At 41.4% G+C, this 13,244-nt stretch overlaps 2 protein-coding genes across 2 annotated transcripts in view; both read right to left on the bottom strand.

The window, feature by feature from the left end:
- The window catches only part of TRUB1 (TruB pseudouridine synthase family member 1), a 25,524-nt gene extending 25,121 nt beyond the window's left edge, over positions 1–403 (bottom strand). Inside the window, exon 1 of the mRNA XM_075611981.1 lies at positions 232–403. Coding sequence (XP_075468096.1) covers positions 232–353 — 122 coding nt within the window. The 5' untranslated portion in view covers positions 354–403. The remainder of the gene's footprint in view (positions 1–231) is intronic.
- Positions 404–656: 253 nt separating this feature from the next.
- FHIP2A (FHF complex subunit HOOK interacting protein 2A) overlaps positions 657–13,244 on the bottom strand; it is a 32,477-nt gene continuing 19,889 nt past the window's right edge. Inside the window, exons 12-17 of the mRNA XM_075611980.1 lie at positions 12,750–12,890; positions 12,220–12,310; positions 11,822–11,965; positions 11,361–11,501; positions 10,368–10,471; positions 657–8,898 (exon numbers count right to left, since the gene is read on the bottom strand). Coding sequence (XP_075468095.1) covers positions 8,793–8,898; positions 10,368–10,471; positions 11,361–11,501; positions 11,822–11,965; positions 12,220–12,310; positions 12,750–12,890 — 727 coding nt within the window. The 3' untranslated portion in view covers positions 657–8,792. The remainder of the gene's footprint in view (positions 8,899–10,367; positions 10,472–11,360; positions 11,502–11,821; positions 11,966–12,219; positions 12,311–12,749; positions 12,891–13,244) is intronic.

Genomic DNA, 13,244 nt, shown 5'->3' with positions numbered 1-13,244 from the left:
GACACACACACACACACACACACACACACACACACACACACGAGAGAGCCAGACACACACACACACACACACACACACACACACACACACACGAGAGAAACAGACAGACAGACAGAGACACACACACGAGAGAGACAGACAGAGACACAGGGAGACAGACAGAGACAGACAGACAGACGAGAGACAGACAGACAGACGAGAGACAGAGAGAGACAGACAGAGAGACACGACATACCTCTCAGCAGCTTCCCCTTCAGCTCACTCAGGACCTGTGCTGATGTCGGCCCCTTGGCCTTGTACACAGGGAACAAGCCGCTTAGCGCCAGCAGCTTGGAAGCCCGGTCCCCCGCCATGCCTCTTCCCCAGGAGCCGCGCGGAACTATGACGTCATGACCAGGCAGGGTCGACGCGCGGCCTAACCAGGGGGGTGATTACCAGCCCGGAAACGGAGGGGTGTCTGGGAGATGTAGTTTTTTCCCTTCTAACTCGAACTACAGTGTCATACTGTAGTCAGCACATAGGAGACGGGCCTTGTGCTATAGGTGCCGTGTGACCCTATATAAAAGGTGGTCTGACACAATTCACACTCAGTAACATGATGTTGCAAGTTATTTTCCTGCATTTACGTCTAATTCCCAATAGACAAACAATGCACGTGTGAGGAATGGCAATACTTTATTTCACAGGCCACAGAAAGCACAATGTTTTCACATGGTTACTAGTGACTGCTACAACATTACAAGATTTAGGACACTCCAAATTATAATGCATTTGCTGTGCATCTTTTCTCCCCCCCCCCCCCCCCCAACCCCTCTTAAGCTTGATAAACCCCATGTGCAATGAACAAACTGCAGGTGGCAGAGAGAATTACAAAACAGTAATCAAATTATTCTAAATTATTGCATTGTCTGAAGCAAACATGCATTTCAGAGACTGGGCCATCGATACGGGTACAAAATACACCTTTTATTGGTTCGCTTTTATAATAGTGTAAAAAGCAATAGTATACCTATTTACCAATATGGTTCCCCCTATACCTTAGATTTTATATGAAGATCTTACCAGATGATCATTACAACAGAAGTAATTGAACAAAAAAATAATAATGTAATAATATTCTTGGTAAAGGATTAAAGTGCGTTTGCTCTTACAATCAGGCTAAAACACATTTGTATATGTTATCTTATCCTATAAACAAGATCCACCTTTTTTTAATGTAATATTTATTTTTAAAGTATGCTTTTCATTTAGCGGTTTGCCTCTCTGGCAGCATCTCCATAACTATCTCAGATAGGCCATCACCATCCATTAATTTCACACTCCCCCTATCCTACTTCCTCTTCATTTAAATGATCTCTCACAAGAAACAGATCAGCAATGGTAAAATGTGGAAACCTTGGACATGGGATATGATAAAATTTTGTAAACACCGTATAATACATTTACAACATTTTGCATTGTGTACAGCCCATTATGCATGGGGACATGTCATGAAATTACATGCAAAAGTTACTCCAGACATTTTCCTATCTATATTGTGACTACAGAGCACTGCTGCAGGCAAATATATATCATTAAAGTGAAAGGACTGCTAAAGTCTGCAGCAGTGAAGTGGTTAATGGTTTCTCTCTATGGCAAGACGACCAAAAAGGCAAAATGATATCTACAAAGTGCATACCATTACTATAACCCCTGCTGCAAGAAAAGGGTCCAGCCTTTACAATGATGCCTCTTTTGCAGAAAAAAAAAGCTAAAATATTCAAACTTCTTTAATCCAATCTCTGACACCACGAGAAGAAATACGGTTATCCGGAAGAAAAGGATGAAATCTGCAGTTGCCTAGGTATTTAATTTATAAATGTAATTTCCTACGTATCTCATCTGAGCTGCAAAATATGTTATCCATGAAACAAAGCACACATTATCTAAACATGACGTGTATGATATGTAAAATAAAAACTAGCACCCTTTTATTTGACCTGGGCATTGTTATTGCATTGAAAGTTAATGTAATTCAAACGCTCCTGTTGCCGAGCTTATAGCATGAAATCTATGTCGCTATTTGTAAACTGCAATGAAATGCTGGTAATTAACAAAAAGAAGCTGAGGTTATTAAAAGGCTAAATATACTTGTACTACCAACTAGATCACAGCTTTCAAGCAGAACATGCTGTGTTCAGTGCAAATAGCTTAATTGCAATGACTGCGTGAGATACAGTACTGTATATCAGATACTATAAAATAAAAACCCTCACATATACGGTATACACTTTCTCCGACACAGTTTGTTAAAAGCTTGCTCTGAATTTGCTATGACCCATGAGGAAAGTCTGTGTGTTCTGGAAGACTTTGGTTACCAACTGACCCCCAATAAACCGGTTCTCTGATTGCAGCCTAATGCAGTGTGTCTGCTCTGGAACCTCCACGCTAATCTTTCTCAGTTTCCGATTTAAAAAATGCTGAACTATTTGTTAACACAGAGCTCACAATGGGGCCATATGCATCACGTGCCCGGTACTGGTTATCAATGGGAGTCAACGAAGGAACAGGTGCGATAACGCGTACCGGCATTTGATGCATGTAACCCAGGGGTGGCCAACTCCAGTCTTCAAGGGTCGCCAACAGGTCAGGTTATCTCTGCTTCTGCACAAGTGGCTTAGTTGAAGACTGAGCCACCTACCTGTGCTGAAGCAGATATCCTGAAAACCTGACCTGTTGGTGGCCCATGAGGACAGGAGTTGGCAACCTCTGATGTAAGCCAATGAGTGTTTTTCTGGAGCCGATGTCATCAGGCAAATGGATGATCACTGATAGGCAAGTTAATTTTCGGATGACATTAGCTTCAGAAAGAACATTTGGGTTTTATATGGTACAATCTACACCACATTGCACACAGATTTTACGGCATAGAAACCATTTGCTCTAAAGAGCTAGCAGTTTATTATAGTATGGGTAAAAGCTTAGGGAGATAGAGCGATTTGCCCAAATAATAAAGAGCAGACACTGGGGTTTCCAGCCTAGGACACTGCCCAGAGAGACTTTCTTTCATAGTCACTGTGCAGTCAGTAAATGGATGGAAAAAAAATCAGTCTGACCAGTAATCTCAGCCAACAACCCATGGAAATACATGATCCAGGTACATAAACTATAAGGGGACAAACATGAACTTCATACACAACTGTTTATAGTTATCTTGGTCCTAGGGAAAGGGGCTTCTTTGTACAACACAGCAGTTATAGTATGTGAACTTCAATGACCACATGAGCCCTTCTTAAGACATCTGACACGGCTAACGACACAAATTATGTCCAGCGTGCAACGGAACATCCTGCAGTAACGTCTTCACAAGGCGTTGGGCATCTGCATGGCTAACAGTCATAATAACCCATCACATGCTTAGCTCGGCAAAGAATTCCCTTTTAATAAATACAACCAAAACAGACATACCAGATTCATTCGGTATAGTGAAATTCAAGCTGTGATTAAAATAAACAAAACACCTTTGCAGATATCTGACTTTTATATTGTGTTTAAAAGTGTATTAATGTCTACTCTAGATTCTAGAAGCTGGACAGATAGGAGGCCTCTGCTATAATAATTAATACCATGCTTCATACAGTTTTTGTGACCCCAATAGTCACAATACTAACATTTTACTTTAAGGCAGAGGTTCCCAACCACAAGGGGTTAACAAGCAATTGTGGTTAATGGTTCACTGTGTGATGCACATTAGTATATATTTTGTGATAAAATAATACGCTCCGGGTGTATTCTCTCTGTAACTGGGGCATGGAAGACTTGTGAAGCATGACAGAAATACTGTACTATAAGGGTACTTTGCTGTACGCACATGTATGTTGCAGACCCTAAAGGCAGCTAACAGGTTAAAGCAGCCTTTTTTTTTTTCAATCTTATTTTTCTACTTTAAATGATCTTGTCCTGACCGTACCAAGACTGTTATTTATTTTTTTTAAACTGATGCTCCGTGGCGAACATATAAGCATGAAATATTAAAGCTGCCGTTCAAGCAATATCCTGCATGTGTGTTTTTTTTTAAATAAAATCAGTTCTGTAGTAAGAAAAAAATACTTTTAGCATTTTCTGTTTAAAAAAACAACAACTTTGAAAGACCAATTTTCTTGTATTCTATTTTTAAAAGCATGCTTGTTGCTATAGCAACCATTTACAGTCCCCATATTTAAAGATGTCGCCAAACGTCGCCGATCAATAGACGGAGAACGAATTGACCGGCAGCTATGCAGTTCTTTAGATAAGTAGAGATTGCCCACATGAAACTATTGAAGTAAAAAAAAAAAACTTAAAAATAAAATAAACGGAGCTTCAACTACAGCTTTAAGTGACTTGGAGTTTGGAATGGAACACATGATAATCATGTTTTAAAAAAAGAAAATAACAGCAGGACATACTCAGGGGGAAATATAGAAACATTATATGAAGTTAACTTCATGTAAGAGCCTAGAGAGGTATTGCTGCTTTAAGTGGCCTTGCTACATTAACCAATATTTTTGATGGAAGCATCTGCCCTGAACTGGTTAATCAAGGCATGTCTGTACACACTGTGTAAGTCTGTTATATTTGTCAAATTATGGTTTATTTCTACATCTGAATCATCCATTCTACCATCCAGCTCTTGAAACCATGCATCAAAATAGTGGGTGTGCAAAAAGCATTAATAAATTAAAAGGCTAAAACTGTTCTAAGGAACAGAATATACACATTGTAAACTGTATCTGCAGTTCTGCTTCATATTTTAGACCCTCAATGGGAGAGGACTGATGTATATTGCAGATCCAACAACTGCAACTTCTTCACTACTTTGCAATGCATCTCAAACGCCTCCAGCAATGAAGGGGCTCATTATGGACGGCACTGTTGGTATACATGCTGCTGTGAAGGCACTAAAAACATTCAAAAGTGGTATTCTCTGTGCAAGGTAAAATCCTGCAGAGATCACAAGAGAAAATAGAATGAAAAATACAGTTCTGAGGATGTTCAGGTAAGAAAAGAACGCACTGTATAAGCCAGACATGGGGCACAGAACTCAATTTCTAAGTCATTATGGCCCTTAATGTATGAAGGATCCATTCTATGGGCAGGGCTATTATCATTTGAGTATCCTTGTCATTTCTGTTTGTTTTTGAGATCACAAACTCATGGTGGCCTTTTGATAAGTTAAGGACCAGATTTACGTGCTGAGCAGTAAGATATTCTATGGCCAATTTCGAATTAGCAGGTCATAATTTACCTTAGGACAATATTTACTAAATCGTGTTAAGCCTGAACAAGTTCTAATAGCTGAATTGGCCATTAGGCTACGGCCCCAGTCACTGCGCGCACGCGTGCGTCGGAACGCCTGGCGGCATGTGCACCAGTTTCAGCTGCGGTCTGTAGTCTAGGGGTCGCGATGGGACACACGACCTGGCAAGAGCCGGGGGAACAAAGACAAGATTAGGTATGGCACCTGGGGAGGCGCGGCCATGACATCATGCGGCTGGTTCACCCTCATTGACTGAACCGACGCCGTAACGTGGCCACCGCGCCAAAAGACAAAAATCTTGTATTTTTGGGAAAGGTGGCTGTGCATCGTGCTTTCTGCAGGCGCGCTCAGATAATGACTGTGGACTTGTTCGCGCCACAGCGCGCGCAGCCACAAGCAGTGGGGGCTGGCCCGTAGGGGGCCGTATCTTGTTCGCACTGCGCGCACCACGAGCAGTGGGGACGAGGCCTTAGAGCGTTCTTCATAGATAAAATTATAGTGTACCGGGATTCTTAGGTTTCTAGGTTATAGATCACATCAGCCAATCCTCCATATTTGGGGCCTAGCTCTGACTGTCAGCCCAGACCAAAAAGAAAGATACAAATATTAAATGAACATTCAGCCAACAGATACAGTCAGAACACAGAAAGGTAATGAGAAATAACACATTTTCAAATTATTGGTGAGAATCCACTGACTTCATCAGGTCAAAAAGCACGGGTAGATAAAATGAACATACTAAAATACATCAGCACATGACAACACACCTCCAATCTTCTTCTACTCGGAAAGCAGAGATCAAACACACATTTCATAGGCTCCCCAAGAATTACCACAGCCAGTCTCCAACATTTCTCTACACACAATCATTGACTGAACCACTGATTGAGCCACCTGTGCAGGGATTTCCTTAAAACCTGACCTGCTGGTGGTGTTTGGGGACTGTCGTTGGACACCCCTGCTCTAGCACAATGACATTTCAGGCAGTGGCCGTTCAGAGAGCAGTGGGAGCTTCTAAGATTAAACTTATATTCAGTATTTCTATACAAGGCACCATGTTAATAATTACCCAATGTAATGAGCAAAAGCAATGGTTTAATTAAACAGTATAATATCCCCAGGCAGTAAACTGACCAGAAACAAAGAATGTTGTCTGACTTTCCCCCCGATTCCCTTGACATTGAATTCCTGGTTAAACCAGACGGCATCAGCATATATATTAAATATATTCATTCAAATGGGTAGATGATAATGTGATTGCAGAAAAGATAAATGGTGCCAAGCAACCATAAACACAACCCTGCCCCAACACAAACCTGGGTATACTGGCTTCTGTTTGCATCAGCTGGCATGCTTGTGAATATTTAGTATATGCCAGACCAGGGGTGTGCGACTCAAGTCCTGAATGGCCACCAACGGGTAAGGTTTTTAAGATATCCCTGCTTCAGCACAGGTGGCTCAATCAGTCTCTGCTTCAGCACAGGCGGCTCAATCAGTCTCTGCTTCTGCACAGGCAGCTCAATCAGTGGCTCAGTCGTCTGAGCCACTGATTGAGCCACCTGTGCTGAAGCTGGGATATCCTGAAAACCTGACCTTTTGGTGGCCCTTGAGGACTGGAGTTGCCCACCCCTGGGCAAGACTGACAGGCGCAGTCCAGCTGATAAACAGCCTTGTGTATCAGGGTGAAAGTATTACCCCAGGGATTGTTAATACTATTGTTGAGGATCCACATTTGTTTGCAGACTGTTTCTTTGCAACATCCAGCCATTCATATCCAAATCATTTGTAGTATCAATTATAAGTCAAAAGGGTTCCCTACCCTTACCCCTAATTACATGTCGGTCCCTCTGCTGGAAACGGCTGAGAGGGTATGGTACTAGCCAAACTTGTCACACAACTGACCGTTCAACAATACTAGACATAAGTAAGTAACCTTATACAGCATAATTTCTTACAACAGAGCAACGTCTACATTTCCATATTGGATCATATGCTTCATCTACCATAAATGAAAAATAAGTAAAAGTATTATAAAATATATGTATACAATACATATATACATAAGCAATGATATACTGCTAAAATAGGACAATATTTTCTACATGATCTGTCATCTAGTCCTGGAATATATTATTGAAAATTCTGTTTTAAGTTAAATGAGAATTGTATTAACATATTTTCAATTTAAAAACTAGATCAAAATGACTTGCGTCTCCGAGTCACAACTGTCTTACACTTTAGATCAGGGGTGGCCAACTCCAGTACTCAAGGGCCACCAACAGGCCAATCATTCTGACTGAGCCACTGATTGAGCCGCTTGTGCTGAAGCAGGGGTATCCTGAAAACCTGACCTGCTGGTGGCCCTTGAGGACTGGAGTTGGCCGCCCCTGCTTTAGATGGTTTAAGAATCCTTCCCACTGAATGTAGCAGCATATTGCAAAGCAAGAAATAATGCAACACAGAACATGGCACTGAAATAAACTGGCTTACTTTGTATGAAAGCAGCTCCCTAAGGCAGGGGTGCGCGGCGCATACAGAGGCCCCCGCGCTCTTCCCCACAACATTTAAATAAAATGCCGGGGGGGGGGGGCACGCGAGGCCTTTTTATGCCTATTACCTACGCTCTAGTGGCTTCTGGCGACATGTCGCCATGACATCAAATGACGCCGCCAATGCTAGAGAAAAGGTAGGAGGGGGGGGGGGGGTCGCAAACAACATTTTTTGCGCACCCTTACCTTAAGGGACTGGATAATTTGGAATGAAATAATAGGATTGTTGACATTTCGCAATACTAACACATGGAGATGGGGGCAGAAGATGGCAAATGACAACTTTGTTATGCAAGTTGACCAATGAAAGATCGCTGCATATTTGCTTGCCCCAGCCATCTCCTGGCCGAATGATGACAGCAGTACAACCGTGACCTTGTTCTGCAGTTGGATTGTTTAATCCTCTTTTGAGAAATCTTTTAAGGAACCCCAAAAGTCTTATTAATATAGGGAGACACGTCCCCTATATTTTGCCATCATGTTTTCAATGTCATCTCTCCTTCAATATTCCGCATTGCCATTTGGAACGCACTGTAATTATTTGCTTTGTGGAAATCTCTTACAATTTAGGGAGGGCACAGATTAAAAAAATTAAAAAAAATCTAAAAACCTCATCTGTTGAATAGGCGAGAAAGTAAGAAGGTTAAAACTTTTTGTAAAACACTTAACGTAACGAAAGCCGTGAAATCAGAGTCTTCGACATCACTTTTGGAAACGAGTGTGTGTTTTCCTGAAGTCCCTAGAGTTGAAGTCTTTGATTCAACGTGTCCCTTTAAAGGACGGTAAAACCAGACCGCACCACTGAATTTGCAGATCGGCGATCACAATGGACGTACGCGGAGCTGAGCGTCTGGTTTCCCTTCTTGTCCGAGGTGAAGTTAAGACTTCACAAAGTTTTTTGGAAAAATAATAATAATTAAAATTTGGTCTCGCAAGTCTGTAAAATCCATGCCGTGTTCATGGGTTCAGGGGGTGCCAGAGCTGTGATACTTGACAAAAGCAATAGCAGCCAGCTCCTTGCAGAACTCCTCAAGTACAATCACTCCTTCCAACAGGGTCATATGGTCAACACTGGGGAGAAGAATACAGTGGAGATTAAGTTTTGGTGCAATAATAAAAATACCCCTTGTGAGCACATTCACATGTCTCAGACAGGCCTGCAACCCTGCCTTTCCCCATTATCTCTTAAAGTGCTTCCACTGCAGCCAGGAATTCTGGGAAATTACATGCAAATGAGCACACAGTGTCACCTTTTGCTTCATGTCCTTTATAACATGGACCCCTGTAAGCTTATGCCTGCCGCATTACACAGCTTTTTTCGGCACAGCCTGGGTTAAAGAAGTGCAGAGCCAGTAAACCTACTCACAGACAGGTCTTTCGACCATTTGTGTCTCTTCAGTGTGAAGCTGGTTATACTGGCTATGTCTAATGTAATTGGATTACACATGCAGCAGTAATATCTGAATACGACGTATATCTATAATGGATCATTAAAGAGAGAGTAGTATAAATATGGAATCCTTGTTGATATTGGAGTACCTCTTAAAGCTAGGAGTATAGACACAACTTAGTCAACAATAATGTATTCATTTTATATATAATTAATGTACAGTTCATAAATATAATTTCTATGATTAAAGCAGAAGTCCAAGTTGCCATTTAAAAAAAATTATAATATATATATATATATTTTTTTTTCCCCCATTCAATATGGGCATCAATACAATCTACAGACTGACAAGTGATTAGCTAAATTGCTGATCGATCAGCGAAGATTCGGCTTGGTGGTTCACTAAATGGCTGTGTGTGCAGCAAAAGAGGACCCAAGATGCAAAGTTCTGTGGGGAAGATCATGTGACCATGTAGTCACTAGATATAATTGGTGCACTGCTAGAGAGAGGGCAGGGCTCAAAAAGGGGTGTGCCAGAGCCCGTTTCAGAAGGGGAAGGGGATGTAACTTTGTAAATGGTTGCTATAGGAACAATTTTTTAATTTGATTTTTAAATGCTACAAATATTTTCTCATAGTACAGAACTGATTTATTAAAAAAAAAAAAAAAACACGTGGGATATTTCTTGAACTGCAGCTTTAACATTAAAGGAAATATTCTTACTGTATATACACACAATATCTATGGTCAATGTAAATTGGTAAACAGCAAATCTCCGTATCACTATTCATAACATATAAAGGTTTTTCTGTTAGGATATATATGTCCTTGTGGTATCTGCTCCACACACGTGACTATTAACCAAACAGTTGTGTGCTTTGCCTGGTCTCCATCAATTAACAGCACATCATCTCAATTTGACTTTGCAGTTATGGATTTTCCTGGTCAAAAAATAAATAAACTGCTCTCACATAACCAAGATAAGGAGAATGAGGATAGGTGACACTGTAGAAGTGTAACCATTTTGCGGAGAGAGGCTTGCAATGAACTGTCACAACAAAGGGATTAATTATGACAACGCAACCGTGCCCATTCTTCTATACCTCCACCAGGAACCTGTGCTGTTGCAGTGTCAAATATTTGCACTTACATTGGGCCATTTGGTTCCAATCCCAGCAATCTTTTCCTTACAAGCAGAAGTTTGGGAGTGAACTCTGGGATGCGCTGGATTCTCACCATGAGGTCTCCAACCACCTGAGAGGAAACAAGGTCCCATATACCGTTACTAAAATACCTTGGGAGGCTGGTTGAAGCTTTTCCAATGCTGCTACATGACACGCTATGCACTTCATATTAGATTAAACCCCTACGCTTGGATGTAACATTGTGTTTGTGATGGCAATGGGGGAAGTCTGGTGGTACCTGTCACTGCCTTTAAAGCCACTTCCCTATGTCATCTCCTTGTCACCATGCACAGGACAATTAGTATCCGTGCCTCAGGCATCAACACAACAAAAATATATTCTACGATATACGGGGAAAGGAGTTGGAAATAAATCTATGTATTTAGTGTTGGGACTATGACGGGGATTAGAGTGTACTCACCAAGACTATGACAGGGATTAGAGTGTACTCACCAAAACTATGACTGGGATTAGAGTGTACTCAGCCGGACTATGACTGGGATTAGAGTGTACTCATCCCGACGGACTATGACTGGGGTTAGAGTGTACTCATCCGGACTATGACTGGGATTAGAATGTACTCACCCGGACTATGACAGGGATTAGAGTGTACTCACCTGGACTATGACGGGGATTAGAATGTACTCACCTGGACTATGACGGGGATTAGAGTGTACTCACCTGGACTATGACAGGATTAGTGTGTACTCACCCGGACTATGACGGGGATTAGAGTGTGAGGGCCTGTGTCAGAGTTTTAGCAGTGGAGCAACAGAGAAAAGGGCGTATCATTGTAATATTGCGGAGGAAAAAAGGCAAAAGGCAGGAGGGAGACAGGCCGATAATTAGAAAGACAGGTAGGGTCAAGTTTGCTGTTTTTGAGTAATGGTATAACTGTTGCATGTTTCGAGGGAGAGGAATTAAGAATGTGTGTGAGCGTAGGGATTATATGTACTCACCCGGACTATGACGGAGAACAGGGACCTGCATCCTGGAGCCATATTTACGTAGGGATCCAACAGAAATTCATGTATATGTGGGTGTGGAAACAGAGACAATTTGGACAGCACAGATGTTACTTGTAAATTCACGTCATAAGGCTGGGGAAAAAATAAATAAAGTGATCAGTATTCTGTTAGAAAAGAAATTCCATTGATTTCACGCACTTAGCGAAAACAAACCTCTACCACTGATTTATTGCACGAAGGTCAAGCAATCTTTTACATTTATTATATTGTGTGTGCAGTATATGTTTGTTAATCTATTACAAAAAGGTGTGCAGATGATTTACATACAATTAATTTCTGCTTTAAATTATCACAATGCTAAATTCCCTTTCAGGTGTAGCAGTATATTGTGGTCTTGTCAGACTACACAATGCCTTACAGATTCCACTCTGAGCAATACATAAAACAGCTACCTGATCAAGTATCCTGCCCATTCTGTCAAATAAAACTTTCAGGAAATGTCCCTCGAAGAAAGGAGCTTCTAAATTGCACTTCTCAATCGCTTTTGCACAGCCGGGCCAATCCCATCGCAGGCAAATTGCACAGTAATCCCGAAACTAGACCGACCAGGAGGGAAGTGAGAAGCCTTAGTCAGCAGCAAAACATGCATCCTGCCTTCTAATATGTGACTGCATGTATGATACAGAAGCAATAACGGGTTATATAGCACTAGGAACACATGTAGCGAAAGCCTAATTTAAATGTTTGAAACGGGAAAATACTGAATAAACGCGGAGCGTTAGGTTGCTTGTACTTGGTGTCAGGTCTGATTGATCTTTGCACAGTCATTTTCAGAAAGATACTGACATACCTGTCTATGTGCATCTCTGAGGTAGGTGTCATAGCCCGTGCCCTCCACCTGGTATGATGACTTGGCTTCATCAGGAACAAGGCAGAGAAAACTTAAAAAACAAACAATAAGTTATATAAAGAAGTAGCATCAAATTCATTCTTCGTCACAAAATGCAGAATGTAGACACTGCACGCATAATTCCAGCAGTTTTGCTCTTTTTCATGTATTGCTCATATTTATACAGTTACAATTCTAAATATGTTAACGTTTGAATATACATTAGGTAGCCGTGGACCCTTCACCGATGTAGGAATGTCCCACCAGTCATTCATGGCAGAAGGCTACAGAGAGATAAAACTAGTGGCTTCCATCCAGCTAGGACTTATGGCAGCTATACATATATGTAATATTATGAGTTCTGAAATAGTTGCTTTTATATGAAATTGGACTGCTCGGGTTTCACAGCTGTTCTTTAACCACCAAGATATGCCCCACTACCCACCTCCTTCCTTAAAGCCGCCCTACCTATAGTATTCCTTCCCACTCACCTGTTCACAATCTTATGCACTTCCGTCTTGCCATCATTGCGTTGATGCTCTGGAGTGACAGGCGGCGAAGCACTGAGCCACTCTTTAGAAAGCATGTTATCTGGAGATATGTCCGTAAATATTGGATCTTCCTCCAAATCCCTGAAACCATGTAACGAGAGAGAGAGGGAGGGGGGAACCAGACATTTATTGTAAATTATCTCCTTGCTCCACAGGGTATAATTTCTACTCTGCATTTCTCACCCACTATGGTTAACAGAAGTGAAGAGAGCCATTCACACTCAGCGCTAAAGCCACTACACATTAGTGATGTGTTCACCCCCTGATAATTGATACAAAATGCTTGAAATTTGCACCCAAAAAGGTCCTTAAAGAATGAGCTGTAGATGGTCTCTTATAAGAAATGGCAGCCTTGGTAAAGCCCACAGGTTCTTCTCAAAAACCAAGTCATAAACGAAATGAAAAATGGTTCTCCCTGGCGCAGGATTCATGAAG

Source organism: Ascaphus truei, chromosome 8 (assembly GCF_040206685.1).
Source record: "Ascaphus truei isolate aAscTru1 chromosome 8, aAscTru1.hap1, whole genome shotgun sequence".
NCBI classification, from domain to species: domain Eukaryota; kingdom Metazoa; phylum Chordata; class Amphibia; order Anura; family Ascaphidae; genus Ascaphus; species Ascaphus truei.
Note: the sequence above shows the minus strand (reverse complement) of the source record. Positions and strands in the feature narration are given on the sequence as shown.